The sequence below is a fragment of the Gracilinanus agilis genome, chromosome 5 (assembly GCF_016433145.1).
Source record: "Gracilinanus agilis isolate LMUSP501 chromosome 5, AgileGrace, whole genome shotgun sequence".
NCBI classification, from domain to species: Eukaryota; Metazoa; Chordata; class Mammalia; order Didelphimorphia; family Didelphidae; genus Gracilinanus; species Gracilinanus agilis.
The window spans coordinates 108,075,133-108,087,899 of NC_058134.1; the positions used below are offsets into that span (position 1 = coordinate 108,075,133).

General features: G+C 36.5%; 1 protein-coding gene across 1 annotated transcript; it reads left to right on the top strand.

Moving 5' to 3' along the window:
* Positions 1–1,637: 1,637 nt before the first annotated feature.
* Positions 1,638–2,564, top strand: LOC123249308 (taste receptor type 2 member 3-like). The gene has a single exon (XM_044678303.1). The coding sequence runs from the start codon at positions 1,638–1,640 to the stop codon at positions 2,562–2,564; it is 927 nt and encodes a 308-aa protein (XP_044534238.1).
* Positions 2,565–12,767: the final 10,203 nt, after the last annotated feature.

Consider the following 12,767-nt stretch of genomic DNA (forward strand, 5'->3'; position numbering starts at 1 on the left):
GTCAAAAGGACAGTAAATATCTATTACAAGAGCTATGCAAAAGAGGTGCCTTTCTTAGTTGACAAAACTCTAGTCTCAGTCCTTGAATTAGGATTTCGTGCCAGGGCCAGGCTCTTCTTTATTCTTGTACTCTTGGCAAGGGAAGTGGGGCACTGCTTACTCTTGGTCTTGACTTTTTAGATTCTTGTCCCTGACTTTTCCTTCTCTTCTAGTGTCTATGCTTAGAGTGCTAATGGGTTTCAAGTCCCCCACTAGATTTAGATTCAGAGCATTAGATGATAAGGGCCCTCTGGAGTTTCTCAGGTCAGCATGCAGTAGGCTTACAGTTCCTGGGGGATCTTAGTAGGAGCCCTGTTGCTCCTGGTTCTTGGAATCTGATATCTGTGGTCAGAACACTATGGGGTGTTGACCACCTCTGATTTCGTTGTTTGAGCTCTGTGATGTTCCTGCCTCTAACTATAGAGTGTCCCAGGAATATCCCTTATCCACACTAACAAGCTTCCCTCTTGATTGTCTATTTGTACTGACTTTTCCTATTGCAAATTCACACTGAATTTTCCTATTGCCCATAGGTTTCTGACATAGTGCAGTCCTAGGCTATATGAAAGCACTTATAATTTCTCTTTTGATTTACTGATCATTATCTATTCTGTTGCTATTTTTAGATCTTCCTTGGAATATGTGAGAGGTAAGCCTTTCTGAGGTCATTTACACCACCATCTTTACCAGAAGGTTCCCTTTCATTTACACATCTTTAAACTTAGCTCTAAGTTGTACCTCTGTTTATGATTAGAAAATTACAATGAAAAAATCAATACTGTGATTCTAATTAAGCCTTCTAACCAATGTATCTGCATAACACTGATCTCTCCTTACTTTGTAACACAGAAACTCTTCTTTCTGCGTGGCTCTGATTCATCTCACAGTGGTTTAAATACCCTATGTGTACCCTGAAACATACCCTTTGAGTGACAATAGCCACTTCTAGAAGTCTTGGTCAGATAGGCCTAAAATAGATCAGAAATCATCTAATCCAAAATTCTTTTGTAGATTAGCAAACTGAGATGAAATTGTTTAAGACTCATAAAGGAATTGGATGACATATCTTAGAATACAATTCAAGACTTGTAATTCCAAGTCCAATCCTTCTTTGACCACTACAACTGTGTGACTCTGATCTTTATTTGTGTGACTAGGAAACCTACCATCATATGGAACTGGATGCTCCTCTGCCTAGACCACAAAAGATCTCCTTCCATATGACTCTGATCTCTCTCTATGTGACACTGAATCCTGTCTATTTGCATCTTACCAAAGAGACAATCAGTTTTTCATCTATATTGGAAAGGGTCAACCCAGATAACTGAGAAAAGGAAAGAGTTGAGGGGCTAGTCCAAGGAACACCAACTGGTCTGCTGGGAAGGAGCCAAGGGAGATCCCCAAAAAGACAACTCCAAACATCGCTGCACTCTGATTGAATACAAAAACCCAACCAACACAAAATAAAAAATTACCACAACAGTGGAACATCAGGTATCTCTGTCTTCTGGACTCAAGTCAGAAAAAACTAAGTAAAAGAAGGTGGGGGAAGATCAGTAGAAAATTCAAAAATTAAGGCTAACTATTCCTTTTCAATCATGGTAAATTTAGCCAAAAGTATATATTTGGTGTTGTTCATCATTGAGTTAATTCTGGGTTTTTGCTGTAATGGTTTCATAGGACTAATGAATTGCATCAACTGGGTCAAGAGCAAGAGAATGACTTCATCTGATCTAATCATTACCAGCCTAGCCCTGTCCAGAATAGGCTTGCTTTGGTTACCTATAATTAACATTTTAGAACTATTCCATCCCAATTTATTTGAGGAAAGGATATCAAATATTATTGTTGTCCTCTGGATATTTAGTAACCATTTAAGCACTGGGTTGGTCACTGGCCTCAGTGTCCACTATTGCCTGAAGATTGCTAGTTACTCTCACTCTGCCTTCCTCTGGCTCAAATGGAGAGTTTCCTGTGTAGTTATCTGGATTCTGCTGGGTTCTATGCTTTTCTCTTTTTTCAGCATGGCATCAGTAATCAAAGAATTTATTGTTTCCTTTAGCAGCAGACAAATAAAATACGTAGCAAACTGCACTGAAAACATTGCAGAAAGAAGTTATACATTTATTTTTAGTGCCTTCTGGATGGTCATCCATTTTGTGATAATTCTATGTTCATCTCTCCTGCTCATTCTCTCCCTGAGGAGACACACCCAGCAAATGAAGAACAGTAACACTGGCTCCAGAGACCCAAACACTGAGGCACATTTAAAAGCCGCCAGAATCATTCTGTCCTTCCTCTTTCTCTACACACTATATTTTGTTGCCTTTTTTATTGTTATGTTGAACAACTACCTGCCAGACCATAATTTGGCATTGATGATTGGAGAAATGATTATAACTGCCTATCCTTCTGTACATTCATTCATCATCATTTTGAGCAACAACAAGCTGAAACAGGCATTTCTGAGGATGTTCCAGATATGGCCTGAAAGAGCGGTCCTGGTGACCCTTTGCCCCACCTAAAAGTCTGGAAAGCAGTAATAGAACTGACTGTCCTGTAATCTGGCTTGATCTGGGACACTTCTCTCTGCCATCAGTTTCCACTTAAAACCATCGAAGACAGATACTGGTTCATCTATTCTCCAGCACAAGAGACATAAAAGAGGCTTTTGGAAAGTTAAATGAACAACATAATGAATGAAAAAGCATTTATTAAACTATTATTATGTGCCAGATAATTTGGACATAAAAGTTTTTCCATTGATGGGAATAAATGACTGTGTCATGTTCATGGAAAGGAATATTATTGTGCCATAAGAAATTAAAAGTATAGGAAATTCCAGGAAGTCTTGGAATGTTTGTATGAACTGTTGCAAAGAAAAATAACTAAAACCAAAATAGTTTAAGTTCAATGGCTATAATAATAATGTGTAATTTTTTTAAAAAGAACCCAGAAAGAAAACTAAACCCACAGTAACTATGAAAACCAGTCTTGGTCAAGGAGAAAAAATGAGGTATACTTTCATCCTCTCGAGAGAAGGAAGAATTTTACATATATTAAAAGACTCAAGACTTTTATTAATTGCTTTTGATTAAATGTTTATCTTTCTTACAAGAGAGGAGTCAATTTTTGGTGGTTGCTATATCCAGAAATGTCTATGACATGAAACAAATGGCATATAATCAATGAAAGCTATCTTTAAAAAAAATAGGATTTTGCCTATTGGGAAATCTTCACTTGCCACTATTTCTCATCAAAATATATAGAGGTCCAGCTCTATATTACCAGGGGTTTTGAGTGGCATTTAATGGCGTCAGATTGAAAAGAACAGAAATAGAGAATTAAGAACAGTCAGACTAGTGGTTAGCCCATAGCTGCTCCAAATTGCCATGGAGCCTCAAGTTTAATATATATAGAATTCAAAACTCATCTCGCACAAAAGTACAAAGAAGCTTTGCAGCTGCACAGATACAGAATTAGGTCATGATTGGCATATGATTTTACAAAGCACAAAATAATCACAGTAGCTCAAGGTAAAATGATTAGGCCCAGAATGAAAAAAGATTCAAGGCTGGGAGTAAGCCTCATTATTATCTGAAAGTTATTTCTGGGAAAAGTACTATATTTTAAAGATATCCTTATGAATGGGTCTTTAACTTTACTTGGAGGACTGCACCTGGCAAAAATGTTTAACTGTATAGCTTGCCTGATTTTGACCTTGGCTGTCTAAAAGTGGTCTCATAGCCTGGCAGCTTAATTTCTGCCTTTTTGTCTTAGAGAGAAAAACTGTTAACTCCTTAACCACTGGTTTACTATACGGTACTTAACTTGGGGCTGTCCTAAAAACTAAATTAATATGTTTTTAATAATGAAAGGAGCCTTAGAGAGGGGTCAAAGGTTTTTTGGATAGGCCATCCATTCTATGACCTGATTTTCAGGTTACAGACACCAGTGTAGAGACTTTGCAAACTATGTTGGTTCTGATGGGATCCATAGATTATGCTAACAGACCATGTTTCTCTCTATTGCTCGCAACAACAATATTTCAGAGAAGGAATATTTTCTGGAAAAAGTCATTGCTATTAGTTCTTTGACCCCTGCCTTTCTTTGTCCATTTAGAGAGAGAATCATTGTTTAATCAAAACTGCTATAATACCTAATTATACAAAATGAAGCTAGTTACAAATTCCAACCTAAAGTTCATTTTGACTATGCTTTCATAATATGGAAACAATGAATTCTACAAAAATAATATATGTACATAGTTTAAATAATATCATATTCATTCATTATGTCCTGGAAAGAATACTGAACTGCAAGACAGGAGACCCGAGTTCCTGAATTAGTTATAGGACATATTACATGTCACTTAAATTCTCTATCCCTCCCTCAATTGTCTCATCGGTAAAATTAGGAATTCAGATTAGATAATTACATTTAGATAGCCCTTAAACATTTCCAAAAACATTTGGATGACTTTTAAGTTTCTTTCCAGACTTAAAATTCTACTCTTAAATGTTCCTGTTCATTCAGCATTAGGAATATTTAGAAGAAATGTTTCCAACTTGGAGATACATTTATCTATAGTAACTCTTTTTGAATACTTGCATGATGTAAAATATACTTAATAAAATTTGGATGATACCTCAAATCATTTTGTCAGTGATATGGTAGGCTCCCAGGATATATGTTTACACACACACTACACACACATACAAACAAATACACACATATCTTAAAGGTTTTCTTAAGAAACTGAAAAGTTTAGTTAAGTTAAGGAACTAAAGGACAATTCACTCTAATGGAGTTGGCATTTAGGATTGTGCTTTGTATCTTGAAGCAAGAACAATGAATCTAATTTTCAGGAAGCCACAATTCCTAGCTATTAACTATGTCGTTTGTCCACAGTTCTCTATTGTTGAAACCAAAGAGACAAGATGAAAGATTTTTAAAGGAATTTGAGAGGAGTATCAGATTATTCATGGATAAGGAAAAGCAGGACCAGGCAGCTATTGATGAAACTTGGAAATAATTCAGAGTTTTGACCAATTCTGAGTTCTGGGGTGGCAATTGTAGATGGGAAGAAAAAAATGTCTTCTTCTTCCATCCCCACCCCTACTATCACTGAACTGAGCATTTCTGCTCTGCCAACAACCATCAGCACCACTCATGGATCCACTGATCCTTCCCTCATTCCACATCAAGGGAAGCTAAAGGAACCACAGAAAACAAGAGCCCCAAATACCTTAAGAGCTCTTTATTAGTGGTAATGCTATCTAATTCATAAGAGAACATGCTATATAATTCATAATGTGCCCAGCTTAAGTCCATGGAGAAATGAGCAAGAGCTTCAATTAGGTGAATAAAGCAAAAAGAAGGGCCTGAGCTGCTTTGTAAATTGTCAAATTTACAAAGATTAGGCAAATTCATGGTGGTTTACTAAGCAACTTTGAGTCCCCACATTATTTGTTTTTCATTTGTATTTGACTTTGTTGAGTATTTATTTAAATTTTTTAGATGTATTTACAAATGTGGTTGCATGAAAATACTTAGTCCTCCATTCCATTCTAAAATTGAACATAGCTTTTACAAATTGTTCCCAGAAATTATTTGCATCCATTTTGGGTCATTTTTTTAATTGGGAGAAAGAGAAATCATTTTAAGACTACCAGCCAGCTGAAATTCATATAAGGCTAGGGACCAGACCTATGATTTCATTGGGATAAGGAGTTCAAACTTAGGGAAAAACCCCTACAAATGGACAGTTTCTCAGCAATTAGAATTGTCAGGGGCACCACGAGTTTGTAAAGCAATCCACGAACATTTATTAAGTATCTGCTATGTGCCAAGTACTGTGCTAAGTGCTGGATATACAAAAAGAAGCAAAAGACACTGACCTCAAAGAGCTCTCAATCTACCTGAGAGAGACAAAAAGCCAACAAATATGTACAAGCAAGCTGTAGAAAGGAAAAATGGGAAGTAATTAGAAAAGGGAAGGCATTAGAATTAAATGGGATTGGGAAAAGATTCCTATAGAAGATGGAAATTTATTTGGGGCTTAAAGGAAGCCAGGAAAACCAGTAGGAGGAGATAAGAAAGGAAAGCTTTGTCCACTTGGAAGACAAAGAAAATAGGGGGCAGCTGGGTAGCTGGGTAGCTCAGTGATTGAGAGCCAGGTTGACTGAGAGAACTCTTCAAATTGATTTGGAACTCCACTGATCATTCTTTTCCATGTGGGAACAAATCAAATAATTTAAGGAAGTAGAGGAAGTATGGTTTATGAGAGTGAGAGGTGGAATGAGAATTGGACTTGAAGTTACAAGGTCGGAGGAGCTGGGATCCTGGCTCTTACTCATAATCTCTGTGGTCCTGGGGAAGTCACTTAAATTTTCTAAGTCTTGATTTCTTCAACTACAAAGTGGATTTCTCTATCATTTATTTATTGACGCTATTTACAGTAAATTGATTTTGTCCTGTAATTGCCTAAGTCATGGTTCTTTGTCTTTGAACTTAGTTCATAAATTTGGCCAGTCTGCAGTGAGTCAAGTTTAGAAATCCAGTTCTCCTACTAATCACTGCTATATTCTTGCCCCAAGGAAATCATATATCCTTGGGAAATGCAGGTGGACACCAGGAAGTCTAACCGAGCTATCTTTCAAGGATGTCTAGTTTGCTATCCAAAGAGGTCTGGTCCACTATCTTTAACTTTGCAGGTGGATTCAAATGATGAATACTTCTTAGAACTAGGAGGGAAGAAAAGGGTTATTGATAGCCCCTCATTTTCAACTTCCAACCAATCATATTGCTCCCCATACCTCAGCTATGTAACCAATCATGTTGTCTTCATCCCTATGATGTTGCCAATCTTATAACCAATTGTATTCTTTCCTTACCAACCCAGTTCTGATCTTTCTTTTAATCTAATTATTAAAAGGATCTGGGTCACCATTTTGAAGTCTTTGACTAGAAGGTATTCAGAGAGAAACCGGATGATCATTTGCCAGGTTATATTGCAGGTTCCTTTTGTGTATAGGTTAGACTCTACTGCCACTGAGGTCCTTTCCAACTCTCCAATTCTGTGATTCTTTAATTTGTTATTTAAAATGTGATACTGTACCCTCATTTTGTGACACAGGCCTTTCTTACATTGAAATGTTGGCTAATCCCCACCTGTATTCAGTGTAATAATAACCAGTCATGTTTCTGAGTGATCCCATCCACCCCTCCAACCAGGACATTTTGCCATCTCCCTGATACCACTGCATTGCTCCTCTTCACTTGACTCTTTTTTACTTTGTATTTGACATAAAAACCCATCCTCTATGTAGAACTGAATTCTCTTAGAGACATTAATATCTTTCCTCTTTGTGACTCTGACCTCTCCCTTCTAGTTATAACACTGAATCTCACCCCCATTTGCATCTTACTAAAGAGCTTCTTGGTTTTTCATCCTCAAAATAAATTTACAATACAAATCACCAAAAAGAGAACAAATTTGGATATTCAGTTAAAGGGTAACAGAAGACCTGCTTTAAAGGAGCCAGGGTCAATTTCCTGAGGATAGCCACAAGGCTGGTCCTAAAAAGGGCTGGATACTGTCTGGACAGAGATATGTGCATAAGCAAGACACAGAAGGAAAATTTACTTCCTGAATAGAGGAGCAGGAATGCCAGGGTTCTTGACTAAATTCAAGGAAATTAGGGAGTACCAGAGAGGATACAGAGGAACAAGAGGTCATAGATCAGCAGAGAGATCAGGAGAAATTAGGGCTCTTTGTCCTTCTGCAAACATACCGAGTTACCTAAAATATATGTAATTATGTTAAGCATTGAATTTATTCTGGGGCTTTTGGTGAATAGCTCCTTTGACTTATTGAATTGTATCAACTTCGTCAAGAACAAGCAAAATTATTTGTTTGATTTCATCATTACTAACCTGGATTTCTCCAGAATATGCATAAAATGGATTATCAAAATCAATAGTATTTTACTCCTATTCTATCCCTATTTACATATGTAATTTTAAAATACTAGAAATTTTTTCTACTCTTTGCACAGTTTTTAGACACTTGCTTTATTGCCTGCTTCAGTGTCCTCTTGCTGCCTTAAGTTGGTCATTTCCCAGTCAACCTTCCTCTGGCTAAAGTAGGTTTCCCATGGGGTTGTCTGCATGTTGTTGGGTTCCATGGTCTACTCCTTCTTTAGTGCAGTGTCATTGATCTATAAATTTAATATTTATTCTGATCTCAGACAAATGAGACACAGTGAATTATACCAAATATGTGAGAAGAAAAGAAATATCATGTCACCCACTTCCTTGGTCTTCTTTAGACACTAATCCCTTTTGCTGGGTTCCTGATCTCTCTCTTGCTCATTTTCTCCCTAAGGAGACCCAATGAGGAGATGCAGCATCATGTAACTGGCTCTATGTAGACACTGAAACCTGAGGTTCATGTGAAAACTATCAAAGACATCCTCTCTTTCTTCTTTCTCTCTTTTTTAAAAATATTTTATTACTTTCTTCATTTGAGATACTGAAGTATGTCTTCCCAGACCCAATAATGACTTAGTTAACATTAGATATTATTTCAGCTGTCTATACCTCTGAGGGCTCTTTCATCCTGAAAGAAGGGTTAAAAATTATGGTTGGACTAAACATACAAGAGGGTGGTCACCAAGAATTGATTCAATTCCAAATGAAAGACTCAAGTCAGAATGACTTTTATGGTAGTTTATTTACAAATAGGAAGAGAGAGTGTAAGTAAGAAAATCAGAGAGAGGACAGGGTAAGAAATCTAACCTAACACGCTAAGTATTTTGCTCTGGCCCCTGGATCAATTAGTCCTCAGCCAGAGGGGCCTCAGCCTTGAACCTAAGGCCAAGGACCCAGGGATGAATAAAGCAAAGGTTTCAGTCATGAAGCCTCTCTTAAGAGGAGAATCCCTCCAGAAAAAACCCAAGAAGGAGTCAATTTTTTTCATTTACCACATGGTAGTTCAAAGGGAGAGATTTAAGAACAGTCTCACCAAGTCCAAGGTCTCAGGTCCAGTAAGCAGATTCTTTACCAGCCTCCAACTTGAATTTGGAACTCCAAAGAACAAAGAAGTAGTCCCACAGGAAGTTGTAACTCTCTTTTAAAGCACTTCTTTTGTGTCACTTCCTGTGCCTTCCTCTACTTTTTATGTGTACCAATTACAGCTAACATTTTGCTTAGGACTGCCCAGGAGGCAATCAATGGGTTCTAATTCATCACCCACTTTTGCACATGTGGGTTACAGACTTCCTCCACTCAAGTGTAAGTGGAGTGTTTACATTTTTGGTGATTAAATCTAAAAATAGGGAGGGTAGGATTAATCTCATCTTCACAATCCTCATTCTAGAGAAGAAAAACCTGAAACAGAAATTCCTGAATCTACACAACCTAAAGAAATGCTATTTGCAAGGTTGAGCAAGCACACTTTTTGCCTTATGGAGGAACCTGGGGAAAATGGATGGAGTTCAGAAAAGTACTGGATTCCATCTCCCTCCTACATCCTTGGTCTCTTCTCCCACAGTATTAACTTCTACATACAAACAACTAAAACAGAGATATTAATTTATCAAGTAGATCTATCCTATACTAAAGTCCTCACTTAACATGAGCTACATGTCTGGGCTTCAGAGGACTTTGCATTCCCTAGGAAATATTGTCATTAGAGAACTTCTATTCATATATAAGTAGAATTTATATGACTTAATAACTATCATAACATTGATATTGTATAATGAGCCTTTTTAAAAATTGTAACCTCCAACTGCCATTGTTTTATTGCTATGGAGATAGTTAATTAATCTCTGCATAACAGAAGCAGCTAGGTATTGGCATCAAGAAGATCTGAGTACAAATCCGACCTCAGACATTTAATTAGCTGTGTGTCCCTGGACAAGGCACTTAACCTTTGTTTGCCTCAATCCATTGGAGAAAAAAATGGCAAACCATTCCAGTATCTTTGTCAAGACAACCCCATGGACATTAGTGTGCTATGGTCCATGGGATCATGAAGAGTTTTACACAACTGAACAATAATGCATGACCATATGTCCAAGGTGTTAAGAAAAGACTATTGGACTCAGTGTTAGGAGACCTGAGTTCTAATACAAGCTTTACCCCGTCAAGTGATGGGACTTAAGCAAGTCACTTAACTTTTCTACATCTCAGTTTCCTCCTCTGTAAAATAAGGTTGAATTTGCTCATTTCAAAATTTCCTTCCAGCCTTCATATTCTATTATTCTAAATCTTTGTCCACTTATCATACATCCTTTTATTAATGATATTGTCTATTTGATAAAGATGCTAAACATGTTTATTTTTTCATACAGACTTATGATATCCTCAGAGTAAAGAAGTATAGGCATGGAAATTCCCTCTGCTATTATAGATCAGCTACTCATCTCTAAATTATAATCTTAGAGAATTATTTGGGGCCCTAAGAGTTTTAAGTGACTTATCTAAAGTCATATAGCTATTATGTGTCAGAGAGAGGATAGAAAGTAAATCTTTCTAACTTCAAAACCAGCATGCAAGAGGAAGTAGACGGACAATAGGGAGAATACTGGGCCTGGAGTCAGGAAGACCTGAATTCAAAACTAATCACAGACACTTATTAGCTGAGTGACTCTGGGCAAGTCATTTCATCTCTGCTTCAGTTTCCTCAATTGTAAAATGGGGACAATAATAATATCTACCTCCCAGAGTCATTATGAGGGTCAAATGAAATAATATTTTTAAATTATCAGAATGCCTGGCATATAGTAGGTACTTAATAAATGCTTGCTACTTTTCTTCTTCCACATTAATTTATCAACAATTCAATAAAGTTTGAATTTTATTTCACAATGCTAAGCCTATTATTTGGGAATATGGTCTTCTATATTTAATTAGCGGTCAAAGAAAAAGGGACAAGACTCATAAGTACAAAAATATTTTGAGCCGCCTTTTTGTAGTTGCAAAGAATTAGAAACTCAAATAGTGTCCTTCAACAGAGTGGCTATAAATTATGGTATATGAATGGGATGTAATACTAGTGTGCCATCAGAAATGATGGGTTTAGAGAAATGTGAGTGAGCTTGTATGAAGTTACACAGGATGAAATGAGCAAAGGCAGTAAAACAATTATTCAGTGACAATAATAATGTAAAATAAAGCAACTGAAAAAGACTTAAGAACTCAGATCAATTCAACAAACAATTTTAAGCGATTTTTTAAATTAATTTTTTTATTTTTCCAGATTACATGTTGATACAATTTTCAATAATCATTTTCTGACTTTTTTTGATCCATGTTCTGTCCCTCCCTCCTATCCATACCCCCTTCCCAAGGTGGCAGGTATTATGATATAGGTGGTACATGTGTTATTATAAAATACATATTTCCATATTCATCATATTGTAAAAGAGAACATATATCCCTTACCCTAGAGAAAAATTTGTGTAGGAAATAAAGTGAAAAATGATATGCTTCAATCTTCATTCAGACTATGAGTTTCTTCTGTGGCAATGGGTAGTCTTTTTTGTCATGAGTCTCTTGGAGTTGTCCTGAATCTTTGCATTATTGATAATAAAGTCATTCACAGTTGATCATCATATTCTGTTGCTGTGTACAACATTCTCCTGGTTCTGTTCACCTCATTTTGTATTACTTCCTATAAGTTTTTCCAGGGTTTTTTGTGATTGTCATTTGTCATTTCTTAGGGCACAATGGTATTCCATTACAAGGAGATGCCAGAACTTGTTCATCCAATTAATGGGCATCCCTTCAGTCTCCAGCTCTTTGTCAACACAAAAAGAATTGCTATAAATATTTTTGTACATGTAGGTCCTTTCCTCCTATATTTTGTTAAAAAGAAACACTGGGCAAAATCTCTGAACCAATCTGACTTTATTGTGAGCAGAAAAAAATACACAAGTGAGAAGCATACAGATTTACCCACTCTGTGTCTGAGACCTCAAGTCTTAAATCTTATAGATTTTATGGGCAAGACTCAATAATGTTCAGAGTGCTCTGACTAAGGGTATCTTGACCAGGGGTTCTTGAGCAAGGGTTATGAACCAGGCACCCCGCTTTTCCCCTTCTCTTTCTGAGGTGACTTAGTCATGAATATAAGGCACTTTCAGCATTGCAAAGGCTTTTAATATTATTCTTATTACTATATCTTGTTTTTAACACATCATATTATACTATTTCTATCTACTCTATATCCTTTATAGTTATTCACATAATTGAGTCTCTTACTATAAATCATACAGCTATAACTTATGAAATTATTACAGAAGAACACTTAAAAATAATTAAAATCTACTTAATTAAATTTCTTCTTACACTTTGATCTCTTTGGGATACAGAACTAGTAGTGGTATTGCTGAGTCAAAGGTTATACAATTTTATGGCCCTTTGGGCATGTTTCCAAATTGCTCTCCAGAATTGTTGTATCAGTTCACAGTTGTTTTCAGTTCATGGTGTATTAATATCCTAATTTTTCCACATTTCCACCAACATTCATCATTTTCCATTTTTGTCATATTTGCCAGTCTGATCAATGTGAAGGAGAGAAAAGGAAAGGAGAAGAAATGGCCTTTTCACCTCCGTTCACCCAAGAAAGAAATTGCAGGCTCCCTTAGAGAGGATCTGGTCAGCTTCCAGTGATATCTATCTATTTTACCCCAGATTCACTTCTATAGATTTAGACA

Coding starts and splice junctions, on each gene's coding strand:
- LOC123249308 (XM_044678303.1), top strand. CDS start 1,638: ATGGTAAATTTAGCCAAAAGTATATATTTGGTGTTGTTCATCATTGAG.